This window comes from Epinephelus fuscoguttatus, linkage group LG10, assembly GCF_011397635.1.
Source record: "Epinephelus fuscoguttatus linkage group LG10, E.fuscoguttatus.final_Chr_v1".
Taxonomy (NCBI): domain Eukaryota; kingdom Metazoa; phylum Chordata; class Actinopteri; order Perciformes; family Serranidae; genus Epinephelus; species Epinephelus fuscoguttatus.
The window spans coordinates 23,920,470-23,939,454 of record NC_064761.1 but is presented as its reverse complement, the minus strand read 5'-3'; the positions used below and the strand labels follow the sequence as shown (position 1 = coordinate 23,939,454).

General features: G+C 38.2%; 2 protein-coding genes across 8 annotated transcripts in view; one reads left to right on the top strand and one right to left on the bottom strand.

Moving 5' to 3' along the window:
* Positions 1 to 4,752: 4,752 nt before the first annotated feature.
* Positions 4,753 to 13,368, bottom strand: LOC125895797 (serine/arginine-rich splicing factor 11-like). Of its 5 annotated transcripts, none has more exons than XM_049587903.1 (12): positions 13,030 to 13,368; positions 10,958 to 11,091; positions 7,960 to 8,069; positions 7,374 to 7,463; positions 7,238 to 7,284; positions 7,020 to 7,153; positions 6,733 to 6,814; positions 6,464 to 6,577; positions 6,132 to 6,221; positions 5,931 to 6,002; positions 5,667 to 5,844; positions 4,753 to 5,565 (listed from the first exon to the last, which is right to left on the bottom strand). In XM_049587903.1, exons 1-12 carry the CDS (start codon positions 13,149 to 13,151, stop codon positions 5,347 to 5,349), a joined length of 1,392 nt encoding a protein of 463 aa, XP_049443860.1. In that variant the 5' UTR covers positions 13,152 to 13,368; the 3' UTR covers positions 4,753 to 5,346. The 5 variants fall into 5 exon arrangements, with proteins under 5 accessions (XP_049443860.1, XP_049443861.1, XP_049443862.1 ...); XM_049587904.1 differs by having other exon boundaries at positions 4,753 to 5,553; positions 13,030 to 13,366; XM_049587905.1 differs by having other exon boundaries at positions 8,352 to 13,366.
* Positions 13,369 to 14,852: 1,484 nt separating this feature from the next.
* The window catches only part of xxylt1 (xyloside xylosyltransferase 1), a 48,561-nt gene continuing 44,428 nt past the window's right edge, over positions 14,853 to 18,985 (top strand). Inside the window, exons 1-3 of one of the 3 annotated variants that reach the window (XM_049587893.1) lie at positions 14,854 to 15,008; positions 15,256 to 15,364; positions 16,802 to 17,423. In XM_049587893.1, the coding sequence (XP_049443850.1) occupies positions 16,902 to 17,423 (522 nt within the window). In that variant the 5' untranslated portion in view covers positions 14,854 to 15,008; positions 15,256 to 15,364; positions 16,802 to 16,901. Of the gene's footprint in view, positions 15,394 to 16,801; positions 17,424 to 18,985 lie in introns of all 3 variants that reach the window. The other 2 variants (XM_049587892.1, XM_049587891.1) reach the window with 2 other exon arrangements.

Here is an 18,985-nt window from a genome sequence, read left to right as displayed (position 1 = left end):
AAAGTAAAATGCATAGAATATATATAAAAAAAAATTTCTGAAAATTCCATATGCCAAACAAGAATTAGTAACGAATGTCACAGTTTAGTATACCATTAAATGTCAGGAAAAGTCCTCGTATATTAAAAGACATCACAAATGTCTTTGTATTGTATCAAATCCATAAAGAATGTAAGTATGCAATGAAAATTTCATAACATTTATAAATGTCATAATTTCATAAAAAAAAATGAATACTATGTAAACTATGTCACAAAAAATGTCAGTATAATATGTCATCCAAATTTGATTAAAAAAACAAACAAAAAAAAAAAAAAACCTGTCATAGTATAGTATGTTGTCCAAAATGGCATAAAAAATGTCATAGTATAGTATGTCATCAATATATAATAAAAAAACCCCTCATAATATGTTGTCCAAATATGATATAAAAAAAAAGTCATAGTATATTGTGTTGTCCAAAATGGCATAAAAATGTCATAGTATAGTATGTTATCAAGATATAATAAAAAACCTCATAGTATAGTATGTCATCCAAATTTGATATAAAATGTCATAGTATAATATGTTGTCCGAAAGTCACAAAAAAATGTAATAGTATAGTATGTTGTCCAAATTTGATAAAAAAAATGTCATAGTATAGTATGTCGTCCAAATTTGATAAAACATGTCATAGTATAGTATATCATCAAAAATGTCATAAAAAATGTCATAGCATAGTATTTCGTCCAAAATGTAACAAAAAATGTCACAGTATAGTATGTCGTCCAAAATATCATAAAAATGTCATAGTATAGTATGTTATCAAGATATAATAAAAAACCTCATAGTATAGTATGTCGTCGAAATTTGATATAAAATGTCATAGTATAGTATGTTGTCCAAAATATAAAAAATGTCATCAAATTATGTATGTGTGTCATCAAAAATGTCATAAAAATGTCATAGTATAGTATATCATCAAAAATGTCATGAAAAATGTCATAGTATAGCATAATGTCAAAATCTAATAAAAAATGTCATAGTATAGTATGTCATCAAAATATCATAAAAAATGTCATAGTATAGTATTTCGTCAAAAATGTCACAAAAAAATGTCATAGTATAGTATGTCGTCCAAATTTCATAAAGAATGTCATAGTATAGTATGTCATCAAAATATAAAAAACGTCAGTATAGTATGTCGTTAAGATATCATAAAAAATGTCATAGTATAGTCTGTCGTCCAAATTTCACAAAAAATGTCAGTGTATAGTATGTCCTCAAAATATCATAAAAAATGTCATTGTATAGTATGTCGTCCAAATTTCACAAAAAAATGTCAGTGTATACTATGTCATCAAAATATCATAAAAAATGTCATCGTATAGTATGTCGTCCAAATTTCACAAAAAATGTCATCGTATAGTATGTCGTCCAAATTTCATAAAAAATGTCAGTGTATAGTATGTCCTCAAAATATCATAAAAAATGTCACAGTATAGTATGTCGTCCAAAATATCATAAAAATGTCATAGTATAGTATGTTATCAAGATATAATAAAAAACCTCATAGTATAGTATGTCGTCAAAATTTGATATAAAATGTCATAGTATAGTATGTTGTCCAAAATATCATAAAAAATGTCATCAAATTATGTATGTGTGTCATCAAAAATGTCATAAAAATGTCATAGTATAGTATGTCATCCAAATTTCATAAAGAATGTCATAGTATAGTATGTCATCAAAATATAAAAAACGTCAGTATAGTATGTCGTTAAGATATCATAAAAAATGTCATAGTATAGTCTGTCGTCCAAATTTGATAAAAAATGTCATAGTATAGTATGTCATCCAAAATGGCATAAAAAATGTCATAGTATAGTGGGTCACCAAAATGTCACAAAAAATGTCATAGCATAGTATGTCACCAAAATGTCATAAAAAATGTCATCGTATAGTATGTCCTCAAAATATCATAAAAAATGTCATCGTATAGTATATCGTCCAAATTTCACAAAAAATGTCAGTGTATAGTATGTCCTCAAAATATCATAAAAAATGTCATTGTATAGTATGTCGTCCAAATTTCACAAAAAAATGTCAGTGTATACTATGTCATCAAAATATCATAAAAAATGTCATAGTATAGTATGTCGTCCAAATTTCATAAAAAATGTCAGTGTATAGTATGTCCTCAAAATATCATAAAAAATGTCATAGTGTAGTATGTCGTCCAAATTTCACAAAAAATGTCAGTGTATAGTATGTCCTCAAAATATCATAAAAAAGGTCATAGTATAGTATGTCCTCAAAATTTCATAAAAAATGTCATAGTATAGTATGTCCTCAAAATATCATAAAAAATGTCATTGTATAGTATGTCGTCCAAATTTCACAAAAAAATGTCAGTGTATACTATGTCATCAAAATATCATAAAAAATGTCATAGTATAGTATGTCGTCCAAATTTCATAAAAAATGTCAGTGTATAGTATGTCCTCAAAATATCATAAAAAATGTCATAGTGTAGTATGTCATCCAAATTTCACAAAAAATGTCAGTGTATAGTATGTCCTCAAAATATCATAAAAAATGTCATAGTATAGTATGTCGTCCAAATTTCATAAAAAATGTCAGTGTATAGTATGTCCTCAAAATATCATAAAAAAGGTCATAGTATAGTATGTCGTCCAAATTCGATAAAAAATGTCATTGTATAGTATGTCGTCCAGATTTCACAAAAAATGTCAGTGTATAGTATGTCCTCAAAATATCATAAAAAATGTCATTGTATAGTATGTCGTCCAAATTTCACAAAAAAATGTCAGTGTATACTATGTCATCAAAATATCATAAAAAAGGTCATAGTATAGTATGTCGTCCAAATTTCATAAAAAATGTCATTGTATAGTATGTCCTCAAAATATCATAAAAAATGTCATAGTATAGTATGTCGTCCAAATTTCACAAAAAATGTCAGTGTATAGTATGTCCTCAAAATATCATAAAAAAGGTCATAGTATAGTATGTCGTCCAAATTCGATAAAAAATGTCATTGTATAGTATGTCGTCCAGATTTCACAAAAAATGTCAGTGTATAGTATGTCCTCAAAATATCATAAAAAATGTCATAGTATAGTATGTCGTCCAAATTTCACAAAAAATGTCAGTGTATAGTATGTCCTCAAAATATCATAAAAAAGGTCATAGTATAGTATGTCGTCCAAATTCGATAAAAAATGTCATTGTATAGTATGTCGTCCAGATTTCACAAAAAATGTCAGTGTATAGTATGTCCTCAAAATATCATAAAAAATGTCATTGTATAGTATGTCGTCCAAATTTCATAAAAAATGTCATTGTATAGTATGTCCTCAAAATATCATAAAAAATGTCATAGTATAGTATGTCCTCAAAATATCATAAAAAAGGTCATAGTATAGTATGTCGTCCAAATTTCATAAAAAATGTCATAGTATAGTATGTCGTCCAGATTTCACAAAAAAATGTCAGTGTATAGTATGTCATCAAAATATCATAAAAAATGTCATTGTATAGTATGTCGTCCAAATTTCACAAAAAAATGTCAGTGTATACTATGTCATCAAAATATCATAAAGAAGGTCATAGTGTAGTATGTCACCCAAATTTGATAAAAAAAAATGTCATAGTATAGTATGTCGTCCAAATTTGATAAAAAAATGTCAGTGTAGTATGTCATAATTGTATAAAATGCTGTAGTACAGTATGTCACAAAACAATATCATACAATACTAAGTCAATAAAAATATTCATTTAATGTAATAGTATAGCGAAATCTGGAAAGCTTGTGTGGTCCCTAAACGTTACATGAAATCTATGCAATAGATTTCATCCTACTAACTTATAAACTTAAACTTATCCTGAGAAAATATTAATACTTTAACTTCAGTAGCTTACCTTAAATTCCCTACTCGATCGCTGCGTCAAAATGCAGGCCACCAGTTTTGCAGGAATTACGTCTTCATCAGTGCTAATGCCGTTAGCTCATGTTAGCGTTTTCAGTGGACCACTCAGCAGTTAATGTAGAAGTAAGCTGGATGTGTGTGTGTGTGTGTTAACTTTTCCTGTGACCCTCAGTTGGGTGGCTCCCTAAATTGGCACTTTGTCATCGAAAATTGATAAAAAAAAAACAAAACTACAGTTTAGATAATGATCAAATTAGCAGATTGCAGGATATTGCTTTGTACTCAGTGGTTGTCAGGCAATCAACAAAGATGCCAAGGAGGTTAAAAAGGGAAGTCATGACATCACATACTCAGGGTCTAACACTTTTGCAGAGTAAAATCCAGTCTGCAGCTGCAGAAAGGCTCAACAGCTGGGGCACCAACAGACCATGGGGACGATTGATTTGTTTCATTAAGGCGTCCACAGTCAGCCTTGAGTCGCAATATATTGTATACGAAAAATAGATATGGGATAAAATTACAATTCTGTTATTACCATAAAGGTCTTTAATATAAGCCAAACAAATGCTTTCTATTGTGAAATTGTTATGTTGTGCATCGGCCGCCATCCATTTGATCATACCATAAAATTTCTGTCAGGCCGAGCGAACACCATCTCTTTATTTATGGCGCCCTCTGCTGTAACACAGCTCCATTACATGCTCACATGTCACACCCCATAGCTCCCATGGGGTGAGAGAACATGTCCCAGCCTCCATTTAATACACTTAGAGACACGAGGACATTACAGAGCGCAATCACCTGTAAAAATATTGACAAGTTGACAGTTTGACCCAATTTTATTCGTTTCCTTTGGAAAACCTATTGTATTTCATCGCAACACACATTTCAATCTACAGTGTACACTTACAAAGGGCTGCAAATAGGAAGGTCAGCTGAAACACGACTTGGTGCATTTACAGTTAAAGCAAAATGGTTCAGCAACCAAAAATTAACCATGAGGTTGGTGCTGGGCGGCGGGTGACTAACAGTCTGAAGAAAGAAAGGACTCAACCCCGACTAGTAAAATATTTACATGGACAGCATTCTAGTGTCAAATGCTGCGTACTCTACCGTCAGGAGGACAAAGTTCCAACACAAAGGCAACAAAAAGAAAAATCAACAGGATCTTAAAAAAGTACAGCAATGACAATTTAAAACCATGTCTCATGTTATTCATATTTTAGTCCTTGTTTTTTGTCTTTACAAAAATTATTTGACTGTTTCCTCTACACCCGCTCCTTCCCCGACACTTCTACAGTTAAGACAACAAATCGTTTTAACTTTGCGTGATCAGGCACAGACATGTTGTGGCCTATATTAAAAATATAAAAGAGGATAGTGGAAAGATAATACGGTCTGGTTCGGGATGTTCTCAATCGCTCATCTCCATGTCCTCCTGATGGTGGTCGTCCCCATTCAGTTTGGACTTTTTGGGGATCTGGCCCTCAGATCTCTCCATCTCCTCCGGGCCTTTGGGGGATGAGGCAGAGTCGGAGTCGCTCTTCCTCTCGTCGTCATCCTCCTCTCCTTCCTTTTCACTGTCATACCCTTGCTCCTCTTCATCGTAATCCCGGGTCACCTGTGGAGATAACTAAAGTGAGTTTTTAGCTTTCGTATAAAAAGTGGCCGCCTACTGGGATGTTCAACTGGATGCTAGTAATATCAGTAGAAAAATCAGTGCTCTGAACGTACCTTAACGTCTCCTTTCTCACTGTCGGACTTGCGTTCCCGATCTCGTTCCTTGTCTTTGCTCTTCTTCTTCTTACTTGTGGAGCGTTCTCTTTCATCTCTGCTGCGGTCCCTGTCCTCCCTCCTGTCTCTGTCCCGCTCCTTCTCACGCTCCTTGTCCTTCTTCTTCTCTTTTTTGTGACTGTGAACATGAAAAATAATGTACTTGTAGTTGTTGTCCTAAACATAACTAAATTAAGTGTATGTGAAAAGTGTTTGAGAACTCACCGTCTGGGCGATGGAGACCTGGACAACCTCCTCCTGGGGGACCGAGATGCACTGCGGCTTCGCCTGTGTCTCCTGAGACAAGTCATAAATAGTTGAAAATAAATGAATACTGTCATTACTTAGCATAACACTTTTTGAAAGGACGTACACCCGTCCTGCTTAGCATGTATCACATTATAGCAATGCACTAAGATCACTCACCGGCTAATGCTTCGAGACCTCCTGGCACTGCTGTAGCTCTTGGGGGGCGTCTTTGACCTTTTCTTAGACTTCTCCTCCTTCCTCCTGTCCCTATTCAAGACATAGGCAACGTAAACAGAATTAGCAAACAGCAGTGCACTGAAGGAAACAAAAAGCTGATGGACTGGCAGCTTTTGCAAGTGTTGCATTTACAGAAAGCGTCAGGCTTAAATACAAAAAATCATGACTACAACTGCAGCTCACATTCTGCAGCAGTGATCAACATAAGTGGTCTGCAATAAAATGAAAAACGCAGCTATTTTTGTGCTGAGGACATCAGTGGGGCTGCTGACCTAGATCTACTGCGGCGGCCTCTATCCCTGGAGTGGGACCTCCTCCTCCGTGGACTCTTGGACCTCCTCCTACTCCTTGAATGGGACCTCCGCCGAGACCTGCTCTTCGAACGTCTGTCAAAATGAAGCAGTGGCACATTTTTAAAAATAGAAAATTATTGACAGAAAATAAAATAAACTGTTTGTGTCTTGTACGGAGTCACTAGAGCCATTTTGTATATCTGACAATGCTAGTCAAGAGACAGAATTTGTCATGCTGATGTCTTTACCTGTGTCTTGAGCGAGACCTGGACCGCCTGCGCCGTGACCGCGAACGAGAGCGGGAATGTTTGCGCTTGTCATCCTTCTTATCTGCAAAAACAATGACATAAAGTTAAATGTCTAGCAGGTAGCAGAGACTAATGGAACAAATATTCCACAGCTGACTGAACAAATTTACGTCTCACTGTTAAATTAAACAGGACATTAGTGTTTTCACTCATCATACTGAACCCTTAACTGCTAAATAAACAAGTAATCTTCATGTGAAAGAGACATGAGAAAACAGAGCACTCACTTCCTGGTTCAATGGCAGCAGAGATGAGAGACTGGGCCTCTCGGACTCTCTTCATGGCCTCTTCGATCTCCTTGTTGGAGGCATCATTCTTCAGCCCTGGATTCAAGTTCAGTCCAGCCGCTAATGGATTCAATCTGCAAGTGCCATCAGTTATTTAGTTTTTTTCCCCCAACAATTATTGGTTTGCATACCCTGGATGAGTGTGTATAGTTTCTTACTTGGGGTCCATGGACTGCATGAGCTTCAGGAAGTCTGCAGAAAGAGCCTGACAAAGATAAAAGGAGGCTATTAATATTAGAGAGAAATTTAGTTTAAACATGGTGTGACTATGAATGTGACTGATCAAATGCTCACCTGGGGGTTCATGTTAGGGCCCGGCATTCCCATGGCAGCCATTTGCTCCATGTTGGGAGCTCCAAGACCTCCGAATGGCGTCCCTCCCATCTGAAGTAACAAACGCAGACACTATTATAATCTGCAGAGCAACTTTAACTGCACTTTTCTTTTTTGTTCTGAAAATGTCGGTGTACAGCCTCGTTCTGTGGACGATAAACAAGGCGCAGACTGATAAAGGAGGAAATACAGTGACTGCCGGATGGTTCAGTGAGTGACAACAACCCCGCCCACATGAAGAGTACTGTTTGCGGTGGAAACGCTGAACGGACCTAGGGTCTAGATATAATGTCTGAAAGGTTACTTTTGGTTCAAAAGTACCATACTGAAAGTGTTGGGTGGAAACGGGGCTTAACTGCTGAAGTTCAGTTGTTGGAAAACACCACAGAAAAGTGTAAATATGTTAAAAATACACAAACTATAATTTGGCCAACACTTGGTCAAAGTTGAGATAAAAAGAGAAATTCATATAGCAATAGAAAAGAGAAACCGAAATGATTAGAAACATGATGAAAGCTTTAAAGTCAAACTTAATGTGAAAACTCACTGTTGCCAGAGGATTGGGTGTTGGAAGAAGGCCTCCCCCAGGCATCATTCCTGCCACGGCATTGGCTGGAGCCAGCAGCGACATAGCTTTAGATTCATCAGGAATGACTCCTGGAGAAAAACAACAACATTTCAGTACACGCTCCGAGCAAACATCGATAAACACTCAGACAAGACTTGCAGACAAGCCACCTCAGTCTAACTACTCTGTAGTCAAAATAAAATCTGGTAAAAAAAAAAAAAAAAAAAAAAAAAAAATCCACTTTTTTTTTGTCTTGTCTGTAAATCTTGATCCCTGACTCTTTTGTTGTGAAAGTATGATTGTAGGATTAGCAGCTATGAGTTTATAAGTCACAATACACACTGTGGTCAACACTGCCAAGATTTTATCACCTGTACTTGTTTTTTAAGTCATGAACCAAACGTAAGCAAGCACAGCCAGTTGTCCCGTGGGATGTGCTCTCAACTTTCATTAGATGTTTTATGAACAAGCGACTCGTGCCGGCTGCTTCGCTATAAAGCACACAAAAACATTGAGATACAGAAAACAAAGTTCATGATTTGGGTGTAGACACATGGGTACAATTCAACATCACTTACCATCCATTACCATTACCAATACAGAAACAGAAAAGGCTCACACATATTACCTTTTCTGGGCTTTTGTTGGTGGTTACTTTGTATAATCCCACCACAAAATAAAATCTTACTTGGCAACGAGATAAATATTGCTTACAAGCTACAGCGTTGCTAGGTTTTAGCCAACAGTCTGTCACTACAAACACTAAACAATGTCAAAGATAAGCTGCACTAAACAGTTATGGGACTACTGCCAGCAAAAACTGTGATAAAATCAAGAAAAATGTGCCCAAAGCTGAAGAAACCAAACAGTAAAATCAAAGGGAAAATCTTATGGAGATGATCATCCATGGTGCAATCTGAAAACAGGCTATTTTTTAATCTGACATTTGACATTTTAAAAGGGGAGGGAGAGAGAGAGAGAGAGACACACACACGCGCACACACACACACACAACAGAAAGGACACTTGAGAAACAGGATAAGGCTGCAGAAGACAAAACTGTTGGTGGCATTTTCAGCAGGGCCTGGTATATAGGGCTGGCTGAACCAGGAAAAAGAACTGTAAAACACAACAACAAAAGAAACACCACTGTTAAACGTGAGATTCACTCAACTCTTTCAGAGTCATGTGTGGAGAGGGTCAATAAAAAAAAAAAGCATTTTACTGCAACATCAAGCAGAGGCTTATTAAAACTACTTTTATCTCTTGTGTGTTAGTAAAAAATTTGGAAATACAGATGTACAGTGTAAAAATAATAACCAAGCTTTGGCACATGAAGCGAGTAAACGCCAAAGGCAGTTTGTGCGCTTATCATGATTAACAACCAGATTATATGCTAATCATCTTCCACAACATCTGCTGAAAGTCACTGTGCTGATGATGGCACACACCTTCAACATCTATTCTAGCATGCACAGCTGATTAGTTCATCTATCCTGCATGCTCTGTGCTGGTGTAGGGATGTCCCGAACATTGTTCCCTGATCTGATGCGTTTAATATGAGCATTATGCCAAAGTCCTGATCCAGTGTTTATATTTATCTCTAATGAAGCTGCACAGTGCACACTTTGCCCAGTCATGCTAAATTACATTTAATACGGTGATCCAGTTGGGTCAACAGATTCCTTTTTTATCACTGTAAATCGAGGGCAGAGGGGAGGTGAAAATGTCTCCCAGGGCAGGTAGGTGTGTGTGCGTTATAAAAAACAAAGCCACACCCTCAACACCCACACAGGTAACGTCTTCACTTGGGTGGCTGATCAGACGTCTCCTGAGAACTGTGTGCATCTTTAGACTGTGATCTGATTGCCATCTTGCATCAACCAAACACCAAGCTTAACCCCGCCCACCTTCAACCTAACATTTTGTCTCATCAGCCAGTAACTGAAGACACCTGTGTGTACGTGAAGGGTGTTTAAATGTTTCCTTCAGCGTTGTGTGTCATATCAATGGACAACGGAGTGTCAGCGTGGTCTTGTCGTGGCAATAAATAAACTACATGTATGCTATGTAACATAACTTATACAATATGCCAACATTTAAACAGTTTTTTTAGGTGTACAACATCTGGAAAATGTTGCTGAAATTGAGCCAAAGCAACTAGCTTACAGTGGATTTTCTCGTGGATGCATGCCGTCAGTGTTGATATAAACTGAAATTCACTGTTAATGTTTACTGGTTCAAGCACAGTGGGAGATTTAGACAGCTGGCGTATCCAGAGTGCAAAAGCTTCAAATATAAACAGAGGATCAAAAATGGTTCAAGCTTAAAAATCATTACCAATGATCGAAAAATTGTCTCGATCTACCAGCGGATCTGCTCGGGGCATCCCTAGTCTGGTGCATGCCTACTAATCAACATACATGTTAATTTAAAAAATATTTGAAATTCTTTGACCATGTGAGGAATTGAGATTTCCCTGCACCCTCTCCCACCACCCCCTCATTTTGCATAAGAGTTGTGTGGCTAATTCAAAAAATAAAAAATAAAGATGCCTTGGACAGAGAGAAAAAAATAAAGAGTTAATGTTTTACTGCAGAACAACAGAGAGAAGGGGGCTTGCGAGCCTGGTGCCATTATTTTTTCTAATCTCCTGATGGCAGCAGAGGACCACTTTCAGCCAGCAAGGAAGGGGCTCTCTGCAAATGACTTGTCCACTATGAAAACCACAACACAAATAACAGAGAGAGAAGTTTACAGCTAGATTGTCAGACATGGACACAAATGTACATTTTCCCTTTTTACATACCTAGAAATGCCAAGCACTGAGAAGCTTAGCGAATTTTTGCTTGGTCACAAAAAAAACTCACAATGGCTCAGATAGTGTTTGCAATTCTATCAAAGACAACCTACACATTGTGATGCATGTTCAGAGATAGCCATGTGAGTGAGACGAGGATAAATAAGAGACACCCACCTTCAGCAAAAGGGACCACGATCAAGGCTCGGTCCACGAAGACAGTGTTCGTCAGGTGTTGGGAAACTCCCACCGACTCAGACTCAAGGAACTTTACAAAACAGACACGTGAAGTCACAGGCAAGGGAGAGTCACTGGAAGAAAATACAGATATGTTGTGCAAAGAATACAAACAAGGAGACCCAACATGCCTTCTTCAAACTGACCTGAATGAGCTTTGTGTCCCCAGAGACAACCAACTTTCAGCTACTCTCTGACTCTGATTAGACCAACAATCCATCTTAGAAATATTTTTTCACAGTGTGTTGTAAAACAGGGCTGGAAATTGACAGGTGGCTGCTAGATTTGTTTCACTCACCAGCTAAAAGTATGGTAGGTGGACAAAAAAGTTACAACCCTGGTTGTAGTGTTAGCACATTGATTTTTAACAGATTGTCAATAAGCCAAGATCAGTGTCAATCAGTGATGTTTTGAATATCTTCTGTTGTTACAGTCCTTGATGTCCTACCTGCTGAGAAGCCAGGTGTAAATCGATACAGGAAAATACAAAGCAGAGAACAATTATTTCTTACTACTGTCAATGTTAAAATACTGTAAACAGAGTATGTATCGCGGGAGCTCATTAGCATCCCGAGTGAGATGCAGGGAACCCGAGGGATTGCCGGCAGGAAGTAACTGACATAACAATATTAACACTGAGCTACTTTGTTTTTCCACTTAGTGTAGTATCAGCATTTACTACGTTAAGCAGATGCTGTTACAGCTAGGGCTGCAACTCGGAGGAGGGATCCCTCCTGGGTTGCCTTTGCTGAGGTTTCGACCATTTTTCACCCCAATAAAGTTGTTTTGTTGTGTTTTTTGAGGGACCAAGAACAGGGGGATGTTGTGTGCTGCAAAGCCCTGAGGCAAAATGTGATTTTGAGCTTTCTAAATAAAAATTAACCTTGCTCACATACATTATTATTATTATTATTATTATTATTATTATATGTTGCGTTACTTATTTATTTTTTACTGCTTACGATCAGCCTCTCGGGTACAATATCAGCATTGTTTAACTGACTTCCATCAGTCAATAACATAAAATCAGCCATTCAGGCTCTCTTTATTATATTCTGCTCCTTTTTGATGCTTCTTTATTATATTGCTTCCTGTTTTCTTATTATACTGCTCTTTATTTTTTGTACAGTTTACTTATTGTACGAACTTTGCTACATACTTTATTTTATTTTCTACTGATGCTTAATATTTGCACTAAAAGCATTATCTTATCCCATCTTATTATTGGTTAATTTGACAATTACTTGACCAAATACTTGATTAAATTTCCTGAAAATATCAAATAAAACACACCATAATCTATTTAGCCTACAATGATTTAAAGCAGAGAAAGACAGAGAATCTTGGGCAGGCTAGTATTCAATATTTTACAGGGGTGAAACTGTTCATTAACTCACAATAATACTGATAATAACATATGATGGTTTAAAAGGTGATTTGTCAAACAAAAATGTTGTGCTTAGGCTATTCTCATCACTCAAATGTGACGATTTACTACTTTGATTTTTATTTTTTTAAGCACTGCAAACTAAATAACTTAAACTTGACAACAGAATGTTGTAGTGGCAATTTTTTAAAATTTATTTTCTCACATTTTGGGGCTCAACACTTAATCATACATAAATTACAGATTACAGATTATCAAATGATTAACATAATATACTGATTCAACAAGTAACACATTATAAATTTGTTGATGATTAGGTTGACTGATTAACCTTTATCAGCTCTATTTACACCCCAGAGTCTGTGGAGTAATTGCAATGTTGCAGTAAGTGCTAAATACCCGACATGATATTATATAACGAGATCCCTGTGTGATGGTCATGCGGTGGTGTTGAGGGGAGTGACTGCTGCTGCATTCACTGGAGGCGCGGGCAAACGTTAGCATTAGCATTAGCATACCGTGCAGCGAGGCCTACTCGACACCACAGGCCTCAACACAAGCCTAGCGTGAACCAGGTAAGATAGGTACGACAGCGTTTCACCGATTAATAGTACACAATACTCACTCAGGTGGAAACAGTTTGAGCTCCTCTATGTTCCCGAGGAATCCAAACAGAGTCCTCATTTGTTCGGACGTTGTGCTCGGGGAGACGTTTGTCACCTGAATGACGTGCGTGTTGGAATTCATTTTCTCGAGTACCGATCAATCTGCTTCAGTTTAAAACAAAAAAGACGAGCTAGGAAACGTTTACGATGAAAACAACATCAGGCAGTTACAAAAGTTAGCATCTTTCCTGTAGGTAAACGGTTATTAACATTTGCTGCGGGCGAATACACGACGGCCGCGAGCACAGAGCAACAATGCCGCTGCCGAAAATGTCGTGAGGCAGGGATGCTGCTTTCACGTGCAGATTTGTAAGCTCGTACTAATGACCTCCTACCTAGCAAATCCAAGTTGTCCCATTTAAAATGGGAAGAAAAACATGGCTATGTTTTTGTCTGATAGTTACCTTCGGTGGAACAAGTACAAGTACCAATTAACGGCAAATTAATTACTTTTAAGGTTCACTTCTAGTATACATTAACATACTTTCTGGCTTTTCTTTGTAGTGATCTTATTTTGTGTTTTTTTCTTGCTTGTTTTCCAATTTATTATTCTGTATTTTTGTTCTGTGTTGTCTGTCTATAACGTATGCTACTGCCTGTCTTGGCCAGGACACTCAGATTTTTAATCTCAAGAGTTTTTTTCTGGTTAAATGAAGGTTAAATAAATAAAACTAAAAAAAAATAAATAAATAAAAGAAATGGTCACGTGGGGATTCAAGGACTTTATACTTTATGTATTTTATTAACACATTATTTACTATTTTTTGAGGCCAATACTGTTATCAAGATATGTGAGTTTACATACTAAAATATATTTTACACTGTAAAACTCCACTTGTACTCTGGCAGACAAACTCTGTAATGGCGACACTGTGTCTAAATTAGGCTACCTCAAACCTCGTTTGGCATTTGGCTGGAGCTACAATGATTAATGGATTTGCTTCATTAGCTGCCAACTTCAGTTAATCTATAACTAGTTTGATAATTGAGTAATCAGTTTGAGTAATTTTATATGAAAAAAAGTCAAAATTCTCAGATTCCATCATCTCACGTGTGAATATTTACCAGTTTCTTTACTCCTTTATGACAGTAAATATCTTGAGGTTGTGGACAAGAGAAGACATATAAAGATGCCATTTATAATGTTTCTTCAACAAAAAAGCATCAGCTGATACAGTGGCTTGAGCAGTCTCTAGTAAAATAAAATAAAAAAAAATAATAATAATAATAACTTATCTGTTCAGTAAACATGCTGGAGTTAAAGTGGACCTACCATACTTTTCTGCTAAAATGCAATAGAGTAGCCCATAAATTAGCATCAAATGGAAAAACGCAAGTAATAGACCCCCAATTTGTACTTTTATGGTACGTCACTAACTGTTTTGAGTTACTTCAACCTTTGATATTTACATAAAGCTCCAGAAACAGGATGAAGAGGAGAATATGTGCATCATGTACAATATAGACCTATGATCCTTATTCGTGTTATGATGTTTTCGATTCAGGAGTATCATTTCTGGTGTAAAAACAAACACACTGCAACTCCACCAGTCCCTTAGTTAAGTTGTTATTATGGTTTTAAAAAGAATATTTTCAGTTTTTGGTCATTTGAAATACTGAGTAAAATCTGACTGTATTCAGAAATAATTAAATTAATAAAACTTTAATATCTCTACAGCCAATTCTCATTAATTTCTGAGTATATATATATATATAATGCTAAAATTCTAACTCTCATTTTTCCAACTGCACGTGAAGGCAGCCTGGCTCGGAATACGGCTGAATCCATAGTGGGTGTGGCCAAAGTTGTGTCACAGCATTTAGTTGCTAGGCTGCTAACGCTAGCTTGGAGCTAGTGGTTTATCCAAATAGCATTAGCGCCGTTTTCTCGTCGAAATCTCAAAGCCATGCAAACACCGGGATATTTTAGGAACGACAAGTGAGTGCAGCGACAAATTAGTAATTTTATACTATCAAACAGGGCCTGTCTATGTGCTGGGGTTAAACAAACAGCATCGGAGGGCAACACAGCGACCCACATATAACGTTAGGCGCAAAGTCGTCGCTTGCTAACTTAGCATCCTGGCCCCTGGCTGGTATGTCAACAGGTTGTTGCAGTGTACGTTACTGGTAATATTTGGATTAAATGGCATCCCGTGAACGTTAACGGTGTTGTTCAATTTCAGTGTAACGTTAGCAAATGTTGCTTTGCTTCATAAACGTGAGGATCCAGTAACACGGGGCGAACAAGCTGTCAAGATGGACCTGCAGAGATCAACGACATGAGACAGACAAGTGAGTGCACTTCCGTCCTCTCTGCAGAGGTAAACCACATTTTCTGTGCATGGTAACAACGTGGATTTAGACGGTGCAACACTGGCGCGAAATGCATGCAAATATTACCTGCAGAGCTGGAGTCCCCCCAACACAACATACTCACTGGCCACTTTATTAGGTACACATTGCTAGTTTTGCCTTTAGCACTGCCTACATGATAGCATCACACAGTTGCTGCAGATTTGTCAGCTGCAGATCCATGATGAGAATCTCCGTTCCACCACATCCCAAAGGTGCTCTACTGGATTGAGATCTGGTGACTGTGGAGGCCACTGGAGTACAGTGAACTCATTGTCATTGTTTAAGAAACCAGTTTGAGATGATTTGAGCTTTGTGACATGGTGCGTTATCCTGCTGGAAGTAGCCATCAGAAGATGGGTACACTGTGGTCATAAAGGGATGGACACAGTCAGCAACAATACTCAGGTAGGCTGTGGTGTTTAAACCATGCTCAGTTGGTACTAAGGGGCCCAAAGTGTGCCAAGAAAATATCCCCACACCATTACACCACCTCCACCAGTCTGAACCGTTGATACAAGGCAGGATGGATCCATGCTTTCATGTTGTTTACACCAAATTCTGACCCTACCATCTGAATGTCGCAGCAGAAATCAAGACTCATCAGACCAGGTGACGTTTTTCCAATCTTCTATTGTCCAGTTTTGGTGAGCCTGTGTGAATTGTAGCCTCAGTTTCCTGTTGTTAGCTGACAGGAGTGGCACCTGGTGTGGTCTTCTGCTGCTGTAGCCCATCTGCTTCAAGGTTCGACATGTTGTTGGTTCAGAGATGGTCTTCTGCAGACCTTAGTTGAAACAAGTGGTTATTTGAGTTACTGTTGCCTTTCTATCATCTTGAACCAGTCTGGCCATTCTCCTCTGACCTCTGGCATCAACAAGGCATTTTCACCCAGAGAACTGCTGCTCACTGGATATTTTCTCTTTATCAGCCCATCCTCTGTAAACCGTAGGGATGGCTGTGTATGAAAATCCCAGTAGATCAGCAGTTTCTGAAATACTCAGACCAGCCCGTCTGGCACCAACAACCATGCCACGTTTAAAGTCACTTAAATCACCTTTCTTCCCCATTCTGATGCTCAGTTTGAACTTCAGCAGGTTGTCTTGACCATGTCTACATGCCTAAATGCACTGAGTTGTTGCCACATGATTGGCTGATTAGCAGGTGTACCTAATAAAGTGGCTGGTGAGTGTAATTAATTGCCCTAAAAATGTTTTAAAGATGGTCTCTACTAAATGTGAAGGTAACTGCCTGGAAGTTGCACAATTTTTAAACCTATTACTGTTTCTGGCAGTCAGTGCCATCTGTGTGTCTGTGTGTGTGTGTGTGTGTGTGTGTGTGTGTGTGTCCGGACTAAACTGAGTTTTCTTTCTCTTACAGGAAAATGTTGGCAACTTAGAGTAAATGTGAACTGGAGGGACACAAAATGATGAATGTTTTCCCACGCACACTCCCATTCTCATGACGCCAGCTGGGAGATATGGGCATCCTCAGACTGGTAGCCAGAATCATGGGTAGGATCAGTACTTTCAGGTCCTATCAGTTTGTGCTTCTCCTGGCCGCAGCGCTTGCTGTCGTAGCTTTTTACTACTTTGGCTCAGAGAAGCAGAACTTCTCCAGCACCACAAAGCGGATAAAGCAGACCCAGGCCAGCCACAATGCCAACAGGAATGATGCTGACCTAACTGTGGACACCAGGCTCTCACAGATGACTGGATCTGAGGAGCAAGGAGAGGAAGAGCAAGATGTGGGAGGAGAGAGCGATAGATTTGGGCCTAGGAAAGGGGACGGACGCTACCACGCACTCATGATGTTCACCAAGGTGGACAAGAGCCGGAGCCTGCAGGACAAGTTTAAGGTGGCCATGTTGTCTATGGTGAAGCATGGACGCTTCATGGAAGGAGAGGTGTTGGTCCTTCATTTTGTGAGCGACCAGGCCAGCAAAGAACTGGGAGAGAGGATGCTGCAGGAGTTTCTCCTTGACGCAACATTCAAGCATGAGGTAAGGCAGTCTAAAAATGTGTTGGCACTGTACCATGGCTCTGTTATCTGTTTGTTTTTAATATAAGAAGTTAGGTGTCATGCTACTGAGATAGTGGATTCGTTTTTTTACATTTTAAAGAATGTACTTGAGCTAAGTCAGAGCAGATAAAAAGAAGCTAGTGTTAAGATCTTTGTAGTGAAGCGGCGCCCCAGAGACACATCTTGTATTTAACTGCACAAAGTCTTACATTATTTCAACATTCAACACCTCAGAGTCTGATGGAAAAGAGCAATCACAAGTTAACTCTGAAAAGGAGAGTCATCTTTGCCCCTAAGCACAACATTTTGACAGGCTATATTCATCTTGATTTCCCGACAGATTCTAACAGGAAGAAATAAGAAATCCAAAAATATTAAAGACATCGCGTTGCCTGTCTATATAAATTGAACATTTATAAAGAGGGGTTATTCAGCTTTTGTTTGACGTGGTATCCAGCCTGAGGGGGGCTTGGCTAAGCCTTAGAGATAGAGTAAGGAGCTCGGACATCTAGAGGGAGCTCGGAGTAGAGCTCCTGCTCTTTTGTGCCGAAAGGGGTCAGTTGAGGTGGTCCGGGCATCTGATCAGGATGCCTCCTGGGTGCCTCCCGTTAGAGGTGTTCTTGGCACATCCAATTGGTAGGAGGCCCCGGGGGTAGACCCAGAGCATGCTGGAGGGATTATATATCTCGTCTGGCCTGGGAATGCCTCTGGATCCACCAGGAGGACCTGAAAAGCGTTGCCGGAGAGAGGGGTGTCTGGAATACTTTGCTCAGCCTGCTGCCCACGCAACTCAGCTTTGGATAAGCGGTTGAAAATGGATGGATGTGGTCCAGTCTTTTCTGAACATCTATACGTGAAGGCGAGGCGGAAAGCCTGATGCCACAGACAGGGATGAGATCCAGTAGTTGTACAGATACAGATAACACAGGATGCAGGTTTCATTTCATTGGTGGGGAACAAACATTAAATTTCCTGCATTCTGGTGTAGTTTTATGCACCAGTTTATGGTGGAAATGTCTTTAATCACTTCAAGAAAAACACAGAATTCAAGCGAGACCGAGTGACAGACACAGAACGCTGTTTTGGACTCTCTCTGGATGAGGCAAAGTTTAAGTTTTTGTGCCTTGCTCTTTATCAGAGGTTGAACTACCTGAAAACACTTCTGATCAGGCGTAATACAGGTTCATTTTGTACTGACAAATAAAACACACCGTCATACTGAATCAACACAAGAAGAAATTTGCCCCATATTTTCATGCACAGAACTGTCAGAATTATGGCTGCCACTAACGATTATTTTTATTGTCGACTAATCTGTCGATTTATTTCTTCGATTAGTCGACTAATCATTTCATCGAAAAATGTGTTAAAATGTTGAAAAATGTTGGTCTGTCTCGCCCAAACCCCAAAATTACGTCATCTAATGTCTTGTTTCCTACTCACGCCGAAGGGTTTTAGTTCACTGTCATGGGAGAGTGTGTAAAGCTGCCAACATTTCAACGTAAGAAGCTGCAGTAAGAGTATTTTGGGGTACTTTTATAG